General features: G+C 42.3%; 1 protein-coding gene and 1 long non-coding RNA gene across 2 annotated transcripts in view; one reads left to right on the forward strand and one right to left on the reverse strand.

The window, feature by feature from the left end:
• Ect2l (epithelial cell transforming 2 like) overlaps positions 1-20,175 on the reverse strand; it is an 85,896-nt gene that overhangs the window by 56,217 nt on the left and 9,504 nt on the right. Inside the window, exons 2-3 of the mRNA XM_033763266.1 lie at positions 13,509-13,635; positions 12,475-12,587 (exon numbers count right to left, since the gene is read on the reverse strand). Of these exons, the coding sequence (XP_033619157.1) occupies positions 12,475-12,587; positions 13,509-13,610 (215 nt within the window). The 5' untranslated portion in view covers positions 13,611-13,635. The remainder of the gene's footprint in view (positions 1-12,474; positions 12,588-13,508; positions 13,636-20,175) is intronic.
• Positions 5,538-19,564, forward strand: LOC104863907. The gene is made up of 3 exons (XR_780720.1): positions 5,538-5,615; positions 10,307-11,063; positions 19,268-19,564. It is a non-coding gene; the product is annotated as an uncharacterized LOC104863907 (long non-coding RNA).

Below are 20,175 nucleotides of genomic sequence, written 5' to 3' on the forward strand. Positions count from 1 at the left end.
AAAAAAAAAAAAAAAAAAAAAAAAAGGATCTTGTGCAGGATGAGATATCTTGGATTGGATCCAAGTCTAAACATGAAATTCATTTATATTTCATATATTCTGTATACACATAACCTGAAGTCCATTCTGTATATTTTAAATAATTTTGTGCATAAACAAAGTTTTGTGATGTGGAATTTTCCACTTGTACAGTCATGTCAACATTCAAAAAACTTTGGATTTGGGAGAATTTCAGATGTGAGATTTTCAGATTGGGGTGCTCACCTTGTCCTATCTGACTCTATCAAAAGAGCTTGCTGATTCCTGTGGTAGAGACTTGGAGAGAGGAAGCCAAGAAGAGAACACAGGGGTAGAAGCCAGATTTGTCTAAATATAACTTGTTTTCCAGATCTGACTCTTCTAACCATTTGCATTTTACATAATTATCAAATAAAACTGGACTTGATGAATCCTAAAATTCAAAAGTGAAACAAAACAAAACTAATCCCTTATTGATTTAGTTGTCTAACCAATTAGGAATTATTTAACAGAGAAATTTGACTATGAATTCCTAAATGTGATCTACCTTAGAAACAAAAAAGAACTGAAAAGAAAAAAGCTTTAACAGATTGTAGTAACTATGTCATGGATAGTGATGACAGTTTTGTTATTCTGAGCAGGTTGTGCATGTATTACAGAGAATGAGTAATTATGTTGGTGTCACTGGGAACCAAGGCTTCCTATGTGAGAGAAAGGAGATTCAGCAACAATATGAAAAAGGTTAAGCACCATCCACGTGAATATGGACACGAACTCAGGATACAGGCTTATCTTTTAAAAGTTAGCTTCTTGTTCTGCATAAAAAAAATTCCTAGAAATGATGTGCAACCTACATAGTTCTGTGAACTCTCTAACAACACCTGGCTCCAAGTACCACTTCCCACCGCAAGGTACAGGGGCTCCTCAGAGAAATGTTCACCCCAAGTCTGAGGCAGGAAAAGGATAAGAGAAGCCTGGAACATCTTGACACTCCCGAAGGAAAAGAAACTATTAGAAGTTCATTGCTAAGATATAGCAGGAGAACGTAAGAGTTACTTGAAGAGGCTGCACAGAGCTTTAGGACAGTATGAACACCACTAAGAAAAATAATGAAATGGATTGAGTCATATCAAAATAATTAAACTTATAATAAAAATATTTAAATTCAGGCCGAGGATTTAGCTCAGAGGTTCAGTGGCCTGCCTTGCAAGCGCAAGGACTCGAGTTCAATCCCTGGTGCAAAAAAAAAAAAAAAAAAAAAAAAAATTTTTCTTTGGTTTTTTTTTTTTTTTTTAATTTTTTTTTTTTTTTTTGTACCAGGATTGAACTTAGGTCCTTGTGCTTGAGAGGCAGGTGCCGGAACCACTGAGCTAAATCCCTGGCCCTACAATGATCAATTTTGGAGGATGATAGAAAACTAAATTATTGTTTAGAAGGTTGATCAACAGTGTCAACATTTCCTTTCTCATGTGAATAATTCCTCTGAAAATCATTTCTCAGCCTTTTGGCTAAGATCAAGTGTGAATGATACCACAGAGAAGAGCTAATCAGTAAAGACTGGAAGTTTCTCTTTAGAGAAGTATTCCAGTTAGTAACTGGAGTAATGGACCTGTAGGACGAGAGTCACCTGGAAACCGTGGCTTATGAAGGAGGAACATAACTGGTCAGGTATTCTTATGAAAAGAATTACCTCTGAACCTCATCAGGCCCAAACTACCAATTTCCAGGAAATGGAAGAAGATAGAAGGCTACAATCAGCACAATGCAGACTGTGGAAACTGTACAGACAGAAGATAAAAAGAGAGTGCAGAAAGGGAACCTGTGGAGCTAAAGACATTTAAGTCACAATAATCAATTGCAACGTGGGAAGCTTATTTGAGTCCTGATTTGAGCAAATTATTTTTAAAGTAGGAACTTATGAGATCACTGAGGCAATCTGAATGCTGACTAGATATATTTGGTGATATTAAGAAATATTAATTAATAATGAAAAAAAGACATATCAAGGGGCCAGGGATTTAGCTCAGTGGTTCTAATGCCTGCTTCACAAGCACAAGGTCCCAAGTTTGATCCCCAGTACAAAAAAAAAAAAGATATAGGGCCGGGGATTTGGCTCAGTGGTTTCGCTGCTTGCCTCATAAGTACAAGGACCTGAGTTTGATCCCTGGTAGCAAAAAAAGAAGATATAATGGAATATTAATATACAAAGTGACAAAATTTTGAGTTTGCATTAAAATATACATTATACATAAGAATTGGAACTTTGGAGGAAATTGATGAAATAATATGACCCCTGAGTTGATCATTGTTAAGAATAGGTGTTGGAGGGCTGGAGATCTAGCTCAGTGGTTCTGCCGCCTTCCTCACAAGCACAAGGTCTGAAGTTCAATCCCTGGTAACAGAGAGAGGAAAAAAAAAAAAGAATGGGTGTTTGGCTATATGGGAGTTTATTAAATTGTTTGTATAGCTTTGATCATGCTTGAAAATAAAGTTGAAAAATAATTTATTATAAACAATGTATCCTGCTGGTGGGCTTTATCTAGTAACTCTCTATGGCATAGGGATGAAATGAAAAAGTTGGGTTGATCCAAGGCTCGGGTTTTGGGGGAATGTGATAAATGTGAAGAGAGTCTTATACACAGGAGTTAAAGGAGTTGGAATGAGAATTACTGAAAGAAGCCATGACCTCTAAGTGGGGTAATCAGTAATTATTGGGAAAAAACATAGGAGCAAATGCAATGGGAAAACCAGTGAGTCAAACAGCAGTCAGGGTGGGGATGGCTGGGCAGATAGATTAGGAGAGGAGGGACTGCTTCCACCAGTGGCTTTGGATATGGTGCAGGTATGGTGGGAGTCAAAGGCTAAAGAAGGTGGAGTAGAAATTCTTCATGGGTGAGCAGATCTGAGGAGCACGTAGGATGTGAGGTAGGTTTTCCACATGAATGCCAGGGTCACACAGAATAACGATGAGTTAGGGATTAAAGAAAGTGAAGAACCAGGTGCTAAAGTCTTTAGAGAATGAGACAGCAAAGTGGGTGGTTTTGTGAAGCAATGATATTTGAATAGTTTTGACAGAAAGATTGTAAATAACTTGCATAATCAGATCCACACAGTTATACGGACGCGCATAAGTATAAGAAGTTAGAAGGCTGTGTGTGGGTGATCAGATTATTGGTGCTTTTCCTTTTTTGCCTATCCACATTTCCTAGCTCATCTATAAAAGTTGGACATTAAAAGTGGACCAGGCAGGAGCAGGGGTATGGCTCAGCGGTAGAGAGTTTATATAACAGCCCAAGGCCTTGAGTTTGATCTCCAGCACTGGAAGGAAACAGAGACAGAAAGGAGGGGATGCACTAGGAAGGAAGGTCCAACTTCTTGCACATGTTCTCCTCTCCAGGTCTTGCCTGTCCATGTCCTATGCGTCCCTCAGATGCCAGCACAAGTGTCACATGTCCAGGGACTCCCGCCCTGATCCTCTGGAATGGCGCCCCCATTCCTTTTCCCTGATCCCTGAACACTGACCCCCTCCCTCTGTCTCTCACTCTGCACCTGCTCCTCTGACTTGGACACCTGCGTCTCTCTCAGAAGGACCCCGTGATTACACTGGGCCCACACAGATAATCTAAAATCATCTTCCCACACTCAGTCACGTCTGCAAAGGCCCCTCACTGTGGACAGTGATGTCCGCAGATTCTGGAGGTTAGGGCAGGGACACACTGGGCCACTGGTCAGCTACACACCACTCTGGCTTTGGGGACATGGGAGACACCCTTAAGTATTTACCACGGTGCTACTTTTCACATCAAACATCCAGTGACAGGCATGGATGTCCCCACTTCTCTGTTTCCATTACAATACAAACTGGAGTGGGCAGGAATTTTTATGTGCTGTCCACTGTTAAGGCTCATACCCAGAGTGGATCTTGTGCATAGTAGTCACTCAGTCAGTCAATATCTGCCCAATGCTAAATGGAGAAACTTTAACTTTTACCACCCCTCATTTACTTACCCCACTTTAGGTTGAATACCCTTACTTTCTATTTGGGAAGCTACACTGAAGATGCTGTGATACCTAGCTCTAAAAAAGCACATGATGAATACAAACTCACGTGGATCAACCTCTGGCCACCACAACTGGCCAGAAGCCGGCATGAACCTAAATCAGTCAATCAGAGTAAAGACCAAACAAAGAAACTCTCTCCTTTTCCCTCAGATGTAACTGAGGAAACATGAAAATGAAGTCATGATTGCTGAAGGCTGAGCAGAGACAGGGAGAGAGAGAGAGAGAGAGAGAGAGAGAGAGAGAGAGAGGGAGAGAGGGGGAGGGAGAGAGAGGGAGAGAGAGAAAAACAAGTGACAAGTGATCGTTTTCTTGTTGCACCACTGAAACAAGCCACAACTGCAGCCAGATCTCTCTGAATTTTCAACTGGGTGAGAGTGAAGTGTTGCCATAATTATGTATGTAAATTTTAGGGCTAATTACAGAAAACACACTCTAAACCCACTAGGTAGCATGTTGGGTAAGGTGGAGGAAGCACCCACAGCCTAGACCAATAGTTGTGCTTCTTTCATTGCACGAGAAGGGAAGGGATGGTGCGGCCCACAAAGTCAGCAGTCCTGCCTCCCTCAAGGAATAGGATCCAGAGGGGGCAGAAGCCCGGCCCCCTCAGATCACTCATGCCTGGGTGCCGCCTTTGCGTACCATGCTACCTGAGGGACTTGACAAAAAGAGCCTCCTCTTCCCCATCCCAGATGAACCAAAATCTCTATCATGGAGCTCTGAGTGATTCTGATGGCCACACCTTTTCCATACCTGTGCCCTTGACTTCCCGGTGGTAGAAGGATGAGGCAGCAAAGCAGAGCTTGATGCTGTTGCTGAAGTTAAGTCCAAAACACTGAATCTATATGTAGGAGGCTGAGAAGTACTACAAGGCCCTTTCCATTTACTCCAAAAGCCCTAAATTAAGTATTTAGACCCTGCATGGGGTCTGAAGGGCTCCCTCCCCGCTGTACAAGGCCCTTTCCACTTACTACAAAAGCTCTAAGTTAAGTATTTAGACCTTGCATGGGGTCTGAAGGGCTCCTTCCCTGCTGTTTGACTGCTAACTGTTCTTTGTTTTCCTTCTGGGTTCCCAGTTACATTCTGGAGAGTAGAGATGGCCAGAAAAGCGACAACTCAATAAGTGACTCTGGAGTCACTTTTAAACCTATTTATCTTCCTTTCCCTTTTCTCAAACAATAAGGAAAATCAGGGCTGCTTCAGGGTTATTAAATTTAAGGATTCAGTGTGTCATCCGGGCTAAGGATTCTTCATATTTTCATTTTCCCATTCTCAAGCTGTGGTCCTTACTCTTGGCCCTGAGATAGTTTCCAAATGGTTAACTGCTGGGGGGGACCTGATTTTCACAAGAGAGGCCAGAAGCTAGCCTGTCCCTCCGAGGCCTCTTGAATGGCCCTTTAAGGTTGAAGAACTCTCCAGAAGCTCACTCCTGAGGTCTCCTTGGCAACCAGACACTTTGAAACACAATTATCAAGATGAATTCAGCCCACCCCAGAGCCAACCTGGAGGGCCAAGGTGACCAGCCACACCTGAGGCAGGTAATAACAAACAGGAAGGAGGAAAAGAATGTGGAAAGGTTGAGTGGACTGGTGACCAGCCATATTCCTGACCTCAAACTTGTGATCCTCTTGTTTCATCCTCTGAGTACTGGAATTACAGATGTGCATCATCACATCTGGCTCAGATTAGATTTAGAATGAGTTTTTCAAAGTTCATAAGGAAATCCTATTTGGGGATTTGTACCAGGATGGAATTGAACTTGAAGATTAATTTGGAGAGGACTGACGATATTGTAGACAGCTAAGTTAGTTATGAATATTACAGGCAGTTAGACAGGGCTGGGCCCTCACAGAGGACAACTGTGGCCAAAGGCATATTCACTTGAAGCCAGGCTTCAGCAAAAAAGCAATGACTACACCTACATACTTCCTTTAGGGATGAACAGCAGTGATTGATATCTAACTACCAGTCACCTTGGGTGGGGCCTAAAACCTCCCTAGACTGTTCCTTTTTCATTCCTTGTATGTTTGCTACGTGGCTTACTTCTCCGTCTGATCCCCACTTAATTAATATCACCTAAGCGACTATACTTGTTGTAATCTTATTGGCTGACCATAGTTTTGTCCCACCTCGTGGTTTCCCATGGGATCAATATTACCTAAGTGACTATATTTGTAATCTTACTGACTGCATTTGTAATCTTAGTTAACTGTAGTTTTGTTCCACCTTGAACCCGTCTCACCTCATGGCTTTGCTCGATAAAATACCTTTGAGAAGCAGGGTCAGTGGGCAACCCATTTTCTGGACCCTCTTCTGTCTCTCTTTGACAGAAGTTATCTTTCTCTCAATAAATTCTTCTCTTAAGCCCCATCATTCCTAGAATTCATTCTTCAATTTTAGAGAACACAAACTCAATGTGTCAGATATCTAATATTTCCTTATATTATTTGGAAGTCCATGTCATATGCCCTATATCATTATGGCTCTTACACTTCACTTATCTTTTTAGCTTTATGCAATTCTCATAAGGGAAGCAAAGCTGAGAAAGGAGAGAGATTGGCCACCTGCTAGACAAGTTAATCATCAGTCAGTAAATTCCCATTTCTTCTGAAGCTGGTTGGCATTTACATTTTGTTTGTATTTTGGGTTTTTGTTTGTTTGTTTTATTTGGGGGGGGGTTCTTGTACTTGAGAAAATGCTGACCATGACCTCACAAGAATACCTAGAGAGGGCAGGAGGGACTCCGACAACTGCTGTTGGAATCATACTGTGTACTAAGTGGACTACGTCTGTTTCTGAGACTCCCTGGGCCCGTTTTGGTCAAAGCAACCACTTCCTGTCTATTCTGCTATCAACCCCTGGACGTCTCCAAAAGAGACTACTGGATACAGAATAAAAGCAAGCGGCTTCCTAAAACCTTGTCTCAATCTTCCAGTGAATGATCTGTGAATCTTATAGAAAGTAAAAAACATTTGATGTGGCATGAAATAGCAGCCCTGGGAACTGTGTGGTATGATAACCTTGAGTCTTATCTCTAAGCACAATTCCCTTTGGAATTGCTTTATAGTGGTCTTAGTTAAATAATGAAAAGGTCTTGAATGTACCAAAGTATTAGTATTCTTATGTTCTAAAACTTTTAATATCTTGAAAAATTCCATCCTAAAATTCTGTGAAATGTTTCCGATCATCTGTCTTTTTGCTATTTTTGTAACCAAGATTTCTTTAGATATCTGCATTCATTCAGCAAACATTTAGTGAGTGGCTACTATGTACCTGAATTACTCATAAGTGTTGGAGACAGAAACAGGTACCAAAGTCCTTGCCCCCTTAGGGCCTGCATTCTAATGGAGTAAAGTACTATATATAATAACATCATGTCCATCGGCCTTAAGTGCTACAGTGAGATGTTAAGTAGGATAAGGAGAGAGCAGCACCACTTTTAATAGGAAGTAAGAACTTCAAGCACAAGGACTTTGCCCAGTGTGGGCCGATGACCTTCCCTGGGCTCATTGTGCCTCATCCTCACCCCCACTCAACAAAACAGCTTTCCGGTTTTGGTTTTTCTTTTCCTTTTAAACTAAGGATTTTTCTTTTCCAAGAGATAAGAGGAAACAAGGAGACGGATCTTCTACAAACGGGAAGGGGATCAAGAGATGAAATGAGGGGGAGGGAAGAGGAAGAGGACGTAAGAAGAACTGGGATGTGTTACGTACGTGCACCACCTCCCCCCATAATGACTGGAACCCTTTATTACTACAGACGTGCGAGTAAAAAAAACGTTTTTAATGAAGTTTCCTCTTTAGCTTCATGCACCCCTTGAATCATCCCTACAAGGAACGGGAATACTACATATATTTGCCCTTCACTAGCTGAACTGTGACGAAAGAAAAAATGTGTTCAGAATGCTGGGCTACGGAGAAGAAAGAGTTAAAATGACCCAATTTTCCAGACTTGCCTTGCATATTTAGAAAACAGCTGTTTTAGTTACCAATTGTTATGGTTTCTATCTTCTGGAAGAAGGTAGGGTCAGAAGGAGACTGGATTATGGGGGTGCTGGTAGGAGGTGGGGACTGGGTGGAGGCGAGTCAGCTGGGTGGGCAGGGCGTGACCCGGAAGCTCCCTCCCTGGCTCTTCTGCTTCCTGGTCACCCTAACACCAACAGCTGCCCTCCACTATGCCCCTCTGCCATGCTATTTCTGTGTTTAAGCCTGTCAAACATGAACTCAGACTTCTGAAAGTGTGAGCCAAAAAGAATCTCTCCTCCTTTCCGATTTTGGTGTCAGATGTTCTGTCCCAGTGACAAGAAAGTGACCAAGACACAGTTTATCTTTGAATACTTCCCTCTCTTCTCTGTCAGAGATCCTTGGCCAAACTTTAGCTGAGTTCCTGAACCTTCCTCCTAGGCCTGTGTGTACACTTTCTTGTCAAATCCAGTTTTAGCAAAGGGCACTGCTCAATCATTTAACCCTATACCCCCGGATATCTGATCATCCTGCATATCCGATCGAGTTCCTCATCTTTCACCACCCTCCAGGGGATGTCTGACTACCCTGGCCTGTCTCCAGTAGGAATCCTGCCTGGTTGCTTTAGACAGAACCCCTTTCAATCCAGATACTTCCTCTTAATAATTTTCCATCCACTGACACACACTCCCCTCTGCTCCTTGGCTACAATTTTTTTTCTTTTTTCTTTCTTTCTTTTTTTTTTGCCATAAATTTCTACTTCCTGGAGTGGAATTGAGAGTTACTGACATCTACAGGAAGAGCAAGTGAGTTGCCCTACGTGTGCCACACACAATAGAGCCCTTTTATTGTACTGAGAGTCAAGCCCAACTCTCTACCCTAATGCAAATCCCAGGGCAGTGGGCCCCATACCTGTCTGTCTAAACAGCCTCCCTTCCCATGCTTTCCCAAGTTATCATGGGCTGATCTTTTTCTTTAACATCTTCCCCACCTCCACACAGAGACAACCTCCTTTCAAATGGACTTTCTGTAACTCAGAGATGCAGCTATGATGCTGTGTTCGGAATCAAGCTAGTTGGGTATGTTGTCTCTGAAGAGTGACGCCTCCGGTTTCCCCAGCAGAGAACAGCTGAGGGATCTCAGCAGCCCCTCCAGGGACTGTTTGGGAAGAGTGGCTGAGAGGACAGAGGCAGTGAGGTGGGCTTCTCTCTTCAGTATACCTTGGGTCAGTACAAGCTGCCCTTCATCCCCATTTCCAGTCTGCTCCAATGGGGACAAATGATGAGCAAAGTCCTCCTGGGCTGCTCAAGACTCCACTCTTTCCCAACACCGCACGCACGCACGCACGCACGCAAGCACGCACGCATGCATCTATCTGCTCAGCTTGGGAATGCGGTTGCATGAATGTTGATCCCCCCCACCCCCCACAAAGCTACAAGCTCCAACAGCTGCCACTCTGGAACGCAAGGCCTTTGTAGACAGCACCTGGGCTGCTGAGCAGAAGCAACTGAAAACCGGTCCCACCAGTGTGGCAAGGAGCTGGATTGAAATGCCTCATAGTTTTTGCCAAGTGTGACAGACACAAACAGCGCAGTTTCCTTTAAGAAGGCACAGGAAAGGTCAACCCAGTCAAGTGGCAGAGGGAAGACGCCAGTGAGAACCATTACCATGTTGGCAGGAGATAATATACCCGGCCAGGATGGAGGGAGAACAACACTTCGGGGCCGGGAAGGCGTCCAGGGACACGTGACATTTAAGTTGAGGTGAGGAGAATTTGCCAGAACCTTTGAAAAATGTGGCACATCTACGGCCGTATCACCTGAAATGTACCTGATCTCATCTGGAAACTATCTTAGGTATCACAGAATGCCATTTACAATCATCGTAAGGCAACCATTCAGGACCCCTTCTGCCTCTGTCTATTCCCTTCTCCCACTCCTGTTCTCCAATAAAATTTCTTATGCTTAAAAAAAAATCATCCTACAATTTAACAATGACAGAATATTTATTAGGACAGTTAAAAAGCCTTAGATACTTAATATGTCTTGGAGATTAAGAAGAAAATTGTGATGACATCTTTCCCACAAATATTGAAATGCCATGTTTATACAGGTAACTATCTGAATTAAAACAAAGTTACTTGGGAATTATAAACCAATGGCCTTTCTACTATGAAAATAAAGGATTGGACTCTGTGTGTGTGTGTGTGTGTGTGTGTGTGTGTGTTTCAGGCAGTCAAGTGATGTTTATTTCTTCTATTTATTTAGCTTATTCACAGTTACGAGGGAAGAAAGACTACTGGAACAAGTAGGAGACTAAAAGAGATGGAAAGAGGTATAAAAAGACAACTCAGATTTTGAGGAATGAATTGATTGATGTACAACAACAAGTCATCACTACAAATTAAACATAGGTCTAGGATGCCAAATCTAGAGACCAGAAATGCACAAGCAGCTTCTCCCTGAAGAAGCAGCCCAGACCATACAATAGCAGCCGCACAGAACTCTGAATCACACGCTGCTGTCTGTGGGAACACAGCTGCTGTCAAACAAAACAAAACAATTTCACTGAACAGGTTAGTTCCACATTCTCGTACAACAGAAAGACGAATTCAGGTACAAGACAAAGGACATAATTTCCAGCGACAGACTGTCAGGCCTAATGTTAAACTGCCTCAAATATACACAAGATCTCTAATGACCTCCGGTGGCTACAACTGAAATTGCTTGGTTTGTGACACCTGAGACTGGAGCCTGGTGCACAGTGATTATGGATATGGGCTTCAGTCCATTGTTTTCTTATCTTGAAAGCTGCAAAGTTGGAGTAAAAGAAACAGCAAATGACTACCATAAAATGTCCCTTCCTCCTGACTTTTAGCCATTAACTGAAGAGCCTGCCTCTCTGTAAGATGTCTTTGCAGCCAGGAAGCTATCTGTCTCCCAGGGATTCCTCCAAGGAAAGTCAGTTGTGCCCAGAGATACAAAAGGAAGAAGCCATTGGAGGAGAGAAGAAATGTCTGATCAGGTAAGAAGGGCAGAAGAGTAGGATGGAGGTTGCAAACTAAAGCCAATTGGATCGTGCACAACTCTCAGATCTTTTTTGGTAGCTGCCTAAGAAATCCAAAGGTTAAGTCTCTCTGTGGGGTTATTATAGTGAAATCAGCTAACAGCAAACGATGTCATAGGTGCTTATTACTAAACAAACGTCAGTGAATAAGCCCAAACACCTTCCACAAAGTCCCTGCTTTCTGACCTCTGTGAGAGATTCATTTGATCGAGAATAGACGGGAAGCAACATCCTGTTATTACTCTCATTGTTGGCCTCAGGCTACCAGAAGCCCCCCAGACTCCCCCACAATCATTTATTTGGGGTAAAGCCCGGGAAACCATGCTTACAGGGTGCACCCTTACTGCTACAGCCCCAGTGCATTCTTCGATCAAATGCAGACATCCTGAAGGGCTCTCTGGAATATTTCAGTCAGTCCAGGCACCTTGCATGCCCCCAATTTTTCCGGAGAGAGTCTGTTTCTTTTAGATGGCTCATTAACAAGCCACTGCTTGCTCCGATAATAACTGGAGTCCGATATTGGCTTTGCTGGTTGGCAGAGTACTAGATAATAACTGAGGCATTGTGACCTTTCCAATCTAGAGTGAGCTAAGGACTCCCAGAGTATTAATTCCTGATAGGAACACCAGTTATCCCAGGTATGGTTCCAACCGCAAATGTCACACGATCTATGCTGAAGTATTTTCAAGTGAATTACAGGCACACCATGAGGGAAGGGACAGGGACCTACTGGCAGTCACTGGCAGCTGCTGTGTCTTGCCCATGTCCCTCCGTAGAGGTTGCCACTGTTGTCACTTCTCAGCTATTTTTCAGATCCGTCCATTTAACAATCGTTTACACAGTATCTACCCCCGTGCCAGATGCCCATTTGGAATATATCATCCGTCTGATTTCCAAGGGGAATTTAATAAACCAAGAGAATGATAAAAATTCACTGGCTGAAGCCACAGAGAAGTTTCTACAGACACATGCCAGACTCACAATGACATGACAATATTATCCTGTAGTCCAGGTTCCTTTGTAGCCTCTAGAAGCCAGGCTGCTAGAAAACTCTGGAGAAAACCTTACCCAATCCCATCACTTTTACACTAATTTGGCATTACATCCTGAGCCCCAGTTGTACACCGCACAAAAGCTTCCTGTTATGCACCATACTAATGCTTGAAATACGTTGCTGAATGAAGTTGCATGGTTCTTAAAAGAAGTCAGGCACTCAATGAATCTACTTATAAACCTTAAATATCACTGGCTTCATTTTTTTTCTAGGAAAGGAAGGAAGGAAAGAGACCTTTAAAGGCTATATAAACATTTTACTACATTTTGTTTTCTTTAAGAATCAATGATAATTACAACAAGAGGCTACATTTACCTTAATTGTGATTTAGTACATTGTAGAAAGATTGTGAATAAGAATTCTTGGCGCTGCTTGTTGGTCCAGAGTTCAAACCAATGACTTATAAGGGCAACTCTTTCCTGAAAGAGCTGGAAGTGGGGGGAGATGATATTTTGCAGTACAGTTCCGCATATTCTCAGTTGCTAAGCAATCTTTAGACAATCCACCAACAACCTCACAGTTAATATTTACATAGTACATTACAGTTCACAAAGCGCTTTCACCTCCATTGTGGGGTCTCTCCCTTTCGCCTTAAACTGTTTGTATCCAGGGCTGCAGACAAGATGGGGCCTGTCAGGTGGGCTGGTGGGAAAGGCTGGAGGGGATGTAATTACAGAGGGGCCCAAGGAAGGCCTTGGAGGAAACAAAGAGGCAATCATTCCTGGCGCTTGTTTCTACCTAGGCTAAGGTTGCCCAGGGAAACAGATTCCACACGTCTTGTATGGAAAACACATACAGCTATGCGCATTTAATTGTGGAACCCGAACCCGACCATGTGAAGTAGGCCTGACCTTTCTAACCCACAGCCCCAGATCTTCGTGACACCTACAAAACTGAAAGTTAATACTATTACAAAATGCCACTGTTAGGTGTGTCTGTAGGGAAGACAGACACCAGGGACCAGTGTACCCTAAACCTGGGTTTCGGCTCTATCTCCGTGCAGACACATGTACACAGACTCACCATCCTTAGTATAGGTCAGACTTTAGGCCTCTTCAGTCCCCTTCCCTTGTGAAGGAAGCTAAACTGCCTGAGCTCTCGGGACCCCACCTTGCTTTACATCAGGGCCTGAAAGGGCTGCCCCACACCAGCCAGTGGCTCCTTCCTGAACTACCTTTCAAGGGGAGCAGATGTCCCCAGGCCACATGGAACCACACAGTGGGTGCACGAGGGACAGAAGGATGGAAGAGACACAGAGAAACTTTTATGAAGCGTGTTCCTAGACTCAACATATCACAGTAAAATGAACTTTATCAATCAAAAGTTTCTTTGCAGAGTATGTAACTCACCTGTCTGTTTAATGACTTGTTGCTAAAAGGTGTCCAGGTGCTGAACCTCCTGTGGAAGCTATCCATTTCCAGGGTTTTTCGTGGAGAATTCCCACCTGACATCTCAGCAAATTATTTTCTTCTACTTCTAGGAGATACAAGTTCATTTTAATAGACATATCACTAAGATCACTTAGAAACATTTAACATATTAACGTCTCTATAGGAATTACAGAATTACAGTAATTCATGCAATATAGATATGTTATGCATAGAATTACAATATATGATAAACCACACAAATGTACACAAAAAGTGTGTGAACTTCAATTCATTGCAGTTATTATTTATCCAACTTGATCCAAATCTGGATTAACAACAATTACTTTTCACTTTGCTGGGAAAGTGGGAAGTTAATCACCATGTTTCAGGAAGTGCTATCAGCGACTCAGACGTTGGCATCATCTTGGTTTTGTTTCTTCGTTCTTGTGCTGGTGGTGGTGCTGGTGGTGGTGCTGGGGATCAAACCCAAGGCCTTGCATATTCTAGACAAATGCTGATACCACTGAGCCTTATCCCCGGCCCATGACATGAAGCTTATGTAGCCTCCTGAGCTACAAAAAGGAAGAAAGCCTGGGGTTTCTGAAAGGGAGTGGTACTCAAGAGTAAGAGTGTGAGGAAAAGAGATTAAAGATTAAAATAATCTCTCAGGTTATAAAAGCTGGATTGGTGCTCAGAATACTAGGTGATTTGTCTGGACATAGTACAAACTGTGTCGTAAACTTCCTGGTTGGTAAAGTTCCTGGAACAGCTCATGACAACTGAGCTCCTGCTGGGTCGGGACTGTCTTCAGACAGGAAGGCAGGGCAGAGAAAGCCTCTGAGCTCTCCCAGAGTCCCCTCAGATGGAAAGAATCAGCATGTCAAACATCAGGTGGCCTTTCCTGAACGCTTTTGGGTCACCCTTCCTGTCAGTCCCCTTCCTTTCCCATATGCAGAACACACTTGCCTGTTTCTAAAGGGAGACAACTCAAAAGTTTCATCTCATAAATATCCTGAGCACAGAGCTCGGGAGATGCAACTGGTTCACCAGTGTCTACAGGTCCACACACGGCTCCTCCTGATCCAGAGACCTTTGTACTACAAAGACAGTCAGCTGGCCTTTCCCCCCACCCACACAGTGTGTGTAAAGACAGAACAGGGAAAGGATAACTACAATAAGTAACTCTGTTTTTAAAGAGATAGATTATCAATTGTGAAGCCCTTCTACAGAGGGTGAAAAACCTAATTATCATTTTCTCTCTTAAAAAAAAATCACCATGCTTGTGATTTAGACCATGCTAGTGATTACTTCAGCAGTGCCATTTTATTGTTAATGTATCCAAAATTACTTGTTTGATTCTAAGCAGTGTGCTGTGTGCCACAATTGTATAGAGATATTTCCTCTCTTGTTATAAAGTTAACTACAGGTATTTTGAGCCTATCAGGCTTCCTTAGGAAGAGCCAAATCCTGAGATATTATTTCTAACTGACAGAATTTTTTGAGTGCTACTTTGTTCCATTCAGAGACAGATGTTAACAGTGTACTTCAATCATATTCTTGACTTGGTCCTTAACAGGAACGGCATTTGTTTTGTTTGTTTGTTTGTTTGTTTTGGTACTAGGGATGGAACTTGGGACCCTGTACTTGCGAGGTAGGCGGCCAAACCACTGAGCTAAATCCCTGGCTTCTGTGGCATGGCACTTGTTGCTCAAAGGTCTTCTAACCTTTCAAGTCTCTGAGTTTTGGTCTCTGTCTCTGTCTCTGTCTCTCTGTCTCTCTCTCTCTCTGTCTCTCTCTCTCTCTCTCCTCTCTCCTTTCCCTTCCTACTTGCAAACCAGACAAATATTACCTGAGATTGTCTGAGGTCCACTATTTCTTGTAGCACCCTTGCAAGTGCAGTGAGTACTAATGAACGTAGTCTAATAACATTCGTTGTCTACCTCTTTGTATAAAGTATAACTTTGTGAGGTATATATTATGTCCTTTAACCAAACCCAGACTTCTCCTCTGCATAACATGAGTTGCCATCTTTTCAGGGCCCCCAGTAACAATTTCATACTGTCAGACTGATGTTAATGCCACGAAACTTGGAATGTGTTGTTGTTATGGTAGCATCTTATTCCTGGAACCAATTTCTGCATCTATTAAATATTTGGGAAAGAAATAACACTAATCTCACTCAAAATCTTCCAGAGAATAAGGAAAATGGGAGTGATTCCCAAACATAACTTTGATGCCAAACCTCAACAAGGACCTTACATGAAAGGATTATGGAAAGTTGATTACCATAAAGATGCAAAAGTCCTGCCAAATATTAGAACAGCAAACCCAGCAATATATAAAAAAGACAATGGATCACCATCAAGTTGGATTAATTCTTGAAATTTTTGAAATGTAAATTTGACATTATGTCAAAAGCATTGTATCATGATACTTTTTACATCATGTCAAGTGTAATTTGAAATTACAAAATCAATATACTTCTATCATTAACAACGGAGAGCCAGGCATGGTGGTGCATGCCTATAACCCAACACTCAGATGCCTGAGGCAGGAGGATCACAAGTTTGGGCCTACCTGGGCTGCACAGTGAATTAAAGGCCAGCAGCAACTAGAGAGAGAGAGAAAACCTTATCTCAAACAAAACAATCAAGGAAGGGAGGAATGGAGGAAGGGGGGAGGGAGGGAGGGAGGGAGAGAGAGATTTTATATAATAATTCCAGTAGATAAGAAAAGTACATTTGATAAGCTTTGGCAGTTATTCATGACAAATTAACAAACTAGGACTGGAAAAGGACTTCCTAATCCAAACAAAGGCATATACAAGAAACGTACAGCAAGAACTGAACTGAGTGGTGGGATGTTGAAACTTGGCTGGGGCTGTACTCAGTGGTACTTGCCTGGTATATGCAAGGTCCTGGTTTTACGCCTCAGCACTGAAAACAAATGAACAAAAAATTAAAGCTTTTCTGCATTTGCTACTACAACCTTTATTCAACATTGTTCCAGAGGTTCTTTTCAATGTGAAAAACCAATAAAATAAAATGTGCAATAACTTAAAAGGAACAAATAAAATTGTTATTATTAATGGCATAATTATGTTTAGAAAATATTAAAGAATCCTCAAATTGCCATATTTAACAAAGCATATTTAACAGCAAGGTTGCTGTACCCAAACTCAACATGCAAAAATCAATTGTATTTCTATGTACTATAATAAACAGGTATTAAAGAACCATCTATTGCACTTGGGAGGCTGAGGCAGGAGGACCACCATGAATTCAAGGCCAGCCTGGGCTACATAAGTGAATTTAAGTCTAGCCTGAACTACTAGTAAGACCCAGTCTCAAAAACAAACAAAAAGAGACCAATCTATCATTTGTAACAGCATTTAAAACCCCAATTGAAATAAAAGAGGGACCAATATTCCATATTGAATAGTAAAAAATTTATCAAGAGAAATTTTTAAAAATCTAAATAAGAGTATATGCCTGTGTAGATGTTAGCTCTCCCACATTTATCAGAGTCAAAATGTAAAAGGTGCTCTGTGTGTGTGTGTTTGACAAACTAGTTATAAAATGTGTCCAAAAGTACAAAAGGTCAAGAATATCAAAGACCATTTCAAAAAGAACAAAGTAGTATGACCTACTCTACTTGATATCAGGACTTTTATTATAAAGATGAAATAAGAATATTGACACAAGAGCAGACAAACCAATGAAACAGACGAATGAGACCAGAAACAGACCCACAGACATATGGACACGGGAGTGACAGAGGAGGCTATCAGGGCAGCACTGGCACAGGACATGTCGCCTGTCAGCCCAGCCAACCCTCAAATCATGGGAAATAACAAATGATCATTGTTTTGGGTCAAGACGTTTGGAGTGGTTTGTTGTTCAGCAATAACAAAAACAAACAAACAAGTGGAAATAAGCTATTGCCCTAACTCAAAATAGATGGCCTTGTCAGTGGCACTGGGAATCAAGAGGAAATTGAAAGGGTGGTGATAATTTAGTGGCATCTAGAAGAGCAGTTAAGTTGCTGGGACAGGATAAGAAGAAAGGCAACCTAGTTTATTTAGCAGCAGAAAGCTGTCTGTACACAGATGATAGAAAGTGTACCAATGAGGGCCAGGGATTTAGCTCAGTGGCACTGCACCTTCCTGGCAAGTGCAAGGTCCTGAGTTCAATTCCCAGTACCAAGAAAGAAAGAAGAGGGTGGGGGGAGGAAGGAAGGAAGGAAGGAAGAAAGAAAGAAAGGCTACAATATTGATTATGCCCAAAGCAGGCTATAAGCAGTGCAGGATGTAAAGAGTTAACCCCACAATTGACTTGTTTATAGAAGCGAGTCCAGTGGAAGCCTATGTGCCAAAGTCACAGTAACTCGCACCCAAATTCCATTCCCACAATTAAAACCTTCTTAACTAGAAGGATAAGGTTCTAATTACAACCATAGATTTTGTCTATTCTGTTCTTAATTCAAGAATGCTTTGTCTTTTTCTCTTACAAACCTTGTCTCCATTGGTTTCCATGGAAACTGCCTGACTGTGCACCCTCACAAGTAGTTTCACCCTCATACATAGATTACCTTTACCCCAACTGATTACTAATAAAAATCAGTAGCTGGAACTAGCCAGCACCTTTGTCAGTTGCACCAGCATTGGTCATCCTGGTCCCAGCTCTCTGTCGCTTAGTTCTGTCTTTGAGCCCCCCGCCCCCCGCCGCAGCTCAGGCTTTTGTCGTACACTGGGCAGGAGACTAGAGCCTAATGCAGAGGTTCCTGGTAACGTTTGCAGCATTTCCAATAAATGAATATATAGACCCAACTAGAGAGATTCCAAGCAGGGTATAGAAAATACTGATTGGCTTCCTTATCTTCATAATGATAAATTCCAATAAAAGAAGCATGAACCAATCTGAAAGATCTGTTTAGTTTGGGAGCAAAATTTAGTGGGAATAAAAAAAATACCTAGTAAAATCTCCAGCAGGTGAGAGTGTCTCAATGTACCTAATGCTCTCAGCACAAAGATCAAGTGAGAGATTTGGTCATGAGACTCTTTGTTAAGGGTTTTGAAAGTTTGTTTTGTTTTTTTTGTACCAGGGATCAAACTCGGGACCTTGTGCTTGTCAGGCAGGCAAGTTAAATCCCCGGCCTAAGGTTTTGGAAAGTTTTGAGAGGATGCTTCATAGATGCTTTTGTTTAGAAAATAAAAGTTCCTGAGAATCTTAGTGTCTTTGTTCTGCCACATCCTGATGCACAGCCCAAGACTGAGAACAGCCTCTCTCACAGAGACTTGTGGATCTAGCTTTTGTCTAATGACATAGATTACAATTAAATACTCACAAAGTCCACCAAGTTGTTAAGAGGGTTGTTCTGGTGCAAGCATAATCAGCTTAAAATAGAAAAGAAAGTTTGAAATGGTCTCTGCGCTGGGTGTCTGGGCTGACAGATGTTGCAGCAAGAAGAGCTGCCATCAAGCAGCCTCCTTTGCTGTTGGACCCGATGTAGAGCACAAGAGGCTTCAGCCAGATTCCGCAACTGCATGAGACCCTGGGGGACAGCAAATGCATCCATACTATAAAGACTGTGGGTAGTGGGAGAAACTTGGTGCCTGACCTGTACGCAAGGCCAAGAGCAATTGGCTGCTGCCATCCCCAGCCTGGCACACCGTGTCCCATCAGGAGGCCGAGGCATTCCTTTCCATCCACCTGAACCTGTCCTGTTTTAACCAATAGGGTGTCATGACAGAGAAGACAGATGACTTCTGGGCATAGCTTGAAGTCTTACAGCTTCCAGTTTTGCATCATGAGAGACCACGTGGAAAGAGAGAGACTGAACTTCGCCGGCTGTTGCAGCCATCCCAAAGCACAGATGCACAAATGAAGTCATCCAGATGTTGGCCTCTCCACCAAGCTCCCAGGTGCACCCCAGCCACAACACAGGAAGCAAAGAACTGCCCAGCCGAAGGCAGCCAACCGCAGAATTGTGGAAAATAAAGAATTCCTTAATGTGAGAGAGTAAGAAGGGGCAAGGGGGAAGGCAAAGTGGAAGGGGCAGGGGAGAGGAAAGAAGGGAATGGAATTAATATGAGAAAAATGAAAAAAGGGAAACAAAACTTGGTAAATAGGGACAGGTGGAGGGGTTGAAGGGAGGGCAGGGGAATGGCGGAAAGAATAAGAACCAAGATGGATCATGTAAAGGTGCAAATTCCCAATGAGGAATGTCATCATATTGTAAACCTAAAATGTACCAATAAAATTAATAATATCTTTAAAAAAGAAAATAAAGATATGCGGCAGTTTGTAACAGCTAAAACTTGGAAACAGCCCATTTGCCCATCAGTTGGAAACTGGATAAAGAAGATGTGGTTTTTCTATAAAATGGAATATTACTCAGCCATAGAGAATGAGAAATTAGAGTCATTCATAGGAAAATGGATACATGTTGAGGATGTACTCCTAAGTGAAATAAATAAGTCACACATGTGTAAATACCGAATAGTTTCTCTGGTGTGAAAAACTATAATAGTACATAAGATCCTATAATAGACAGTGTAAAATAGGAGGAAAGGGGCTAAAGGTGTAGGGAAAGTGGGAAGGGTAGGGGAAAGCTAATAAGGGAAAAGATCTCAAGGCCATCCTAG

Source organism: Fukomys damarensis, unplaced genomic scaffold, assembly GCF_012274545.1.
Source record: "Fukomys damarensis isolate Sample0158 unplaced genomic scaffold, DMR_v1.0_HiC HiC_scaffold_14, whole genome shotgun sequence".
NCBI classification, from domain to species: domain Eukaryota; kingdom Metazoa; phylum Chordata; class Mammalia; order Rodentia; family Bathyergidae; genus Fukomys; species Fukomys damarensis.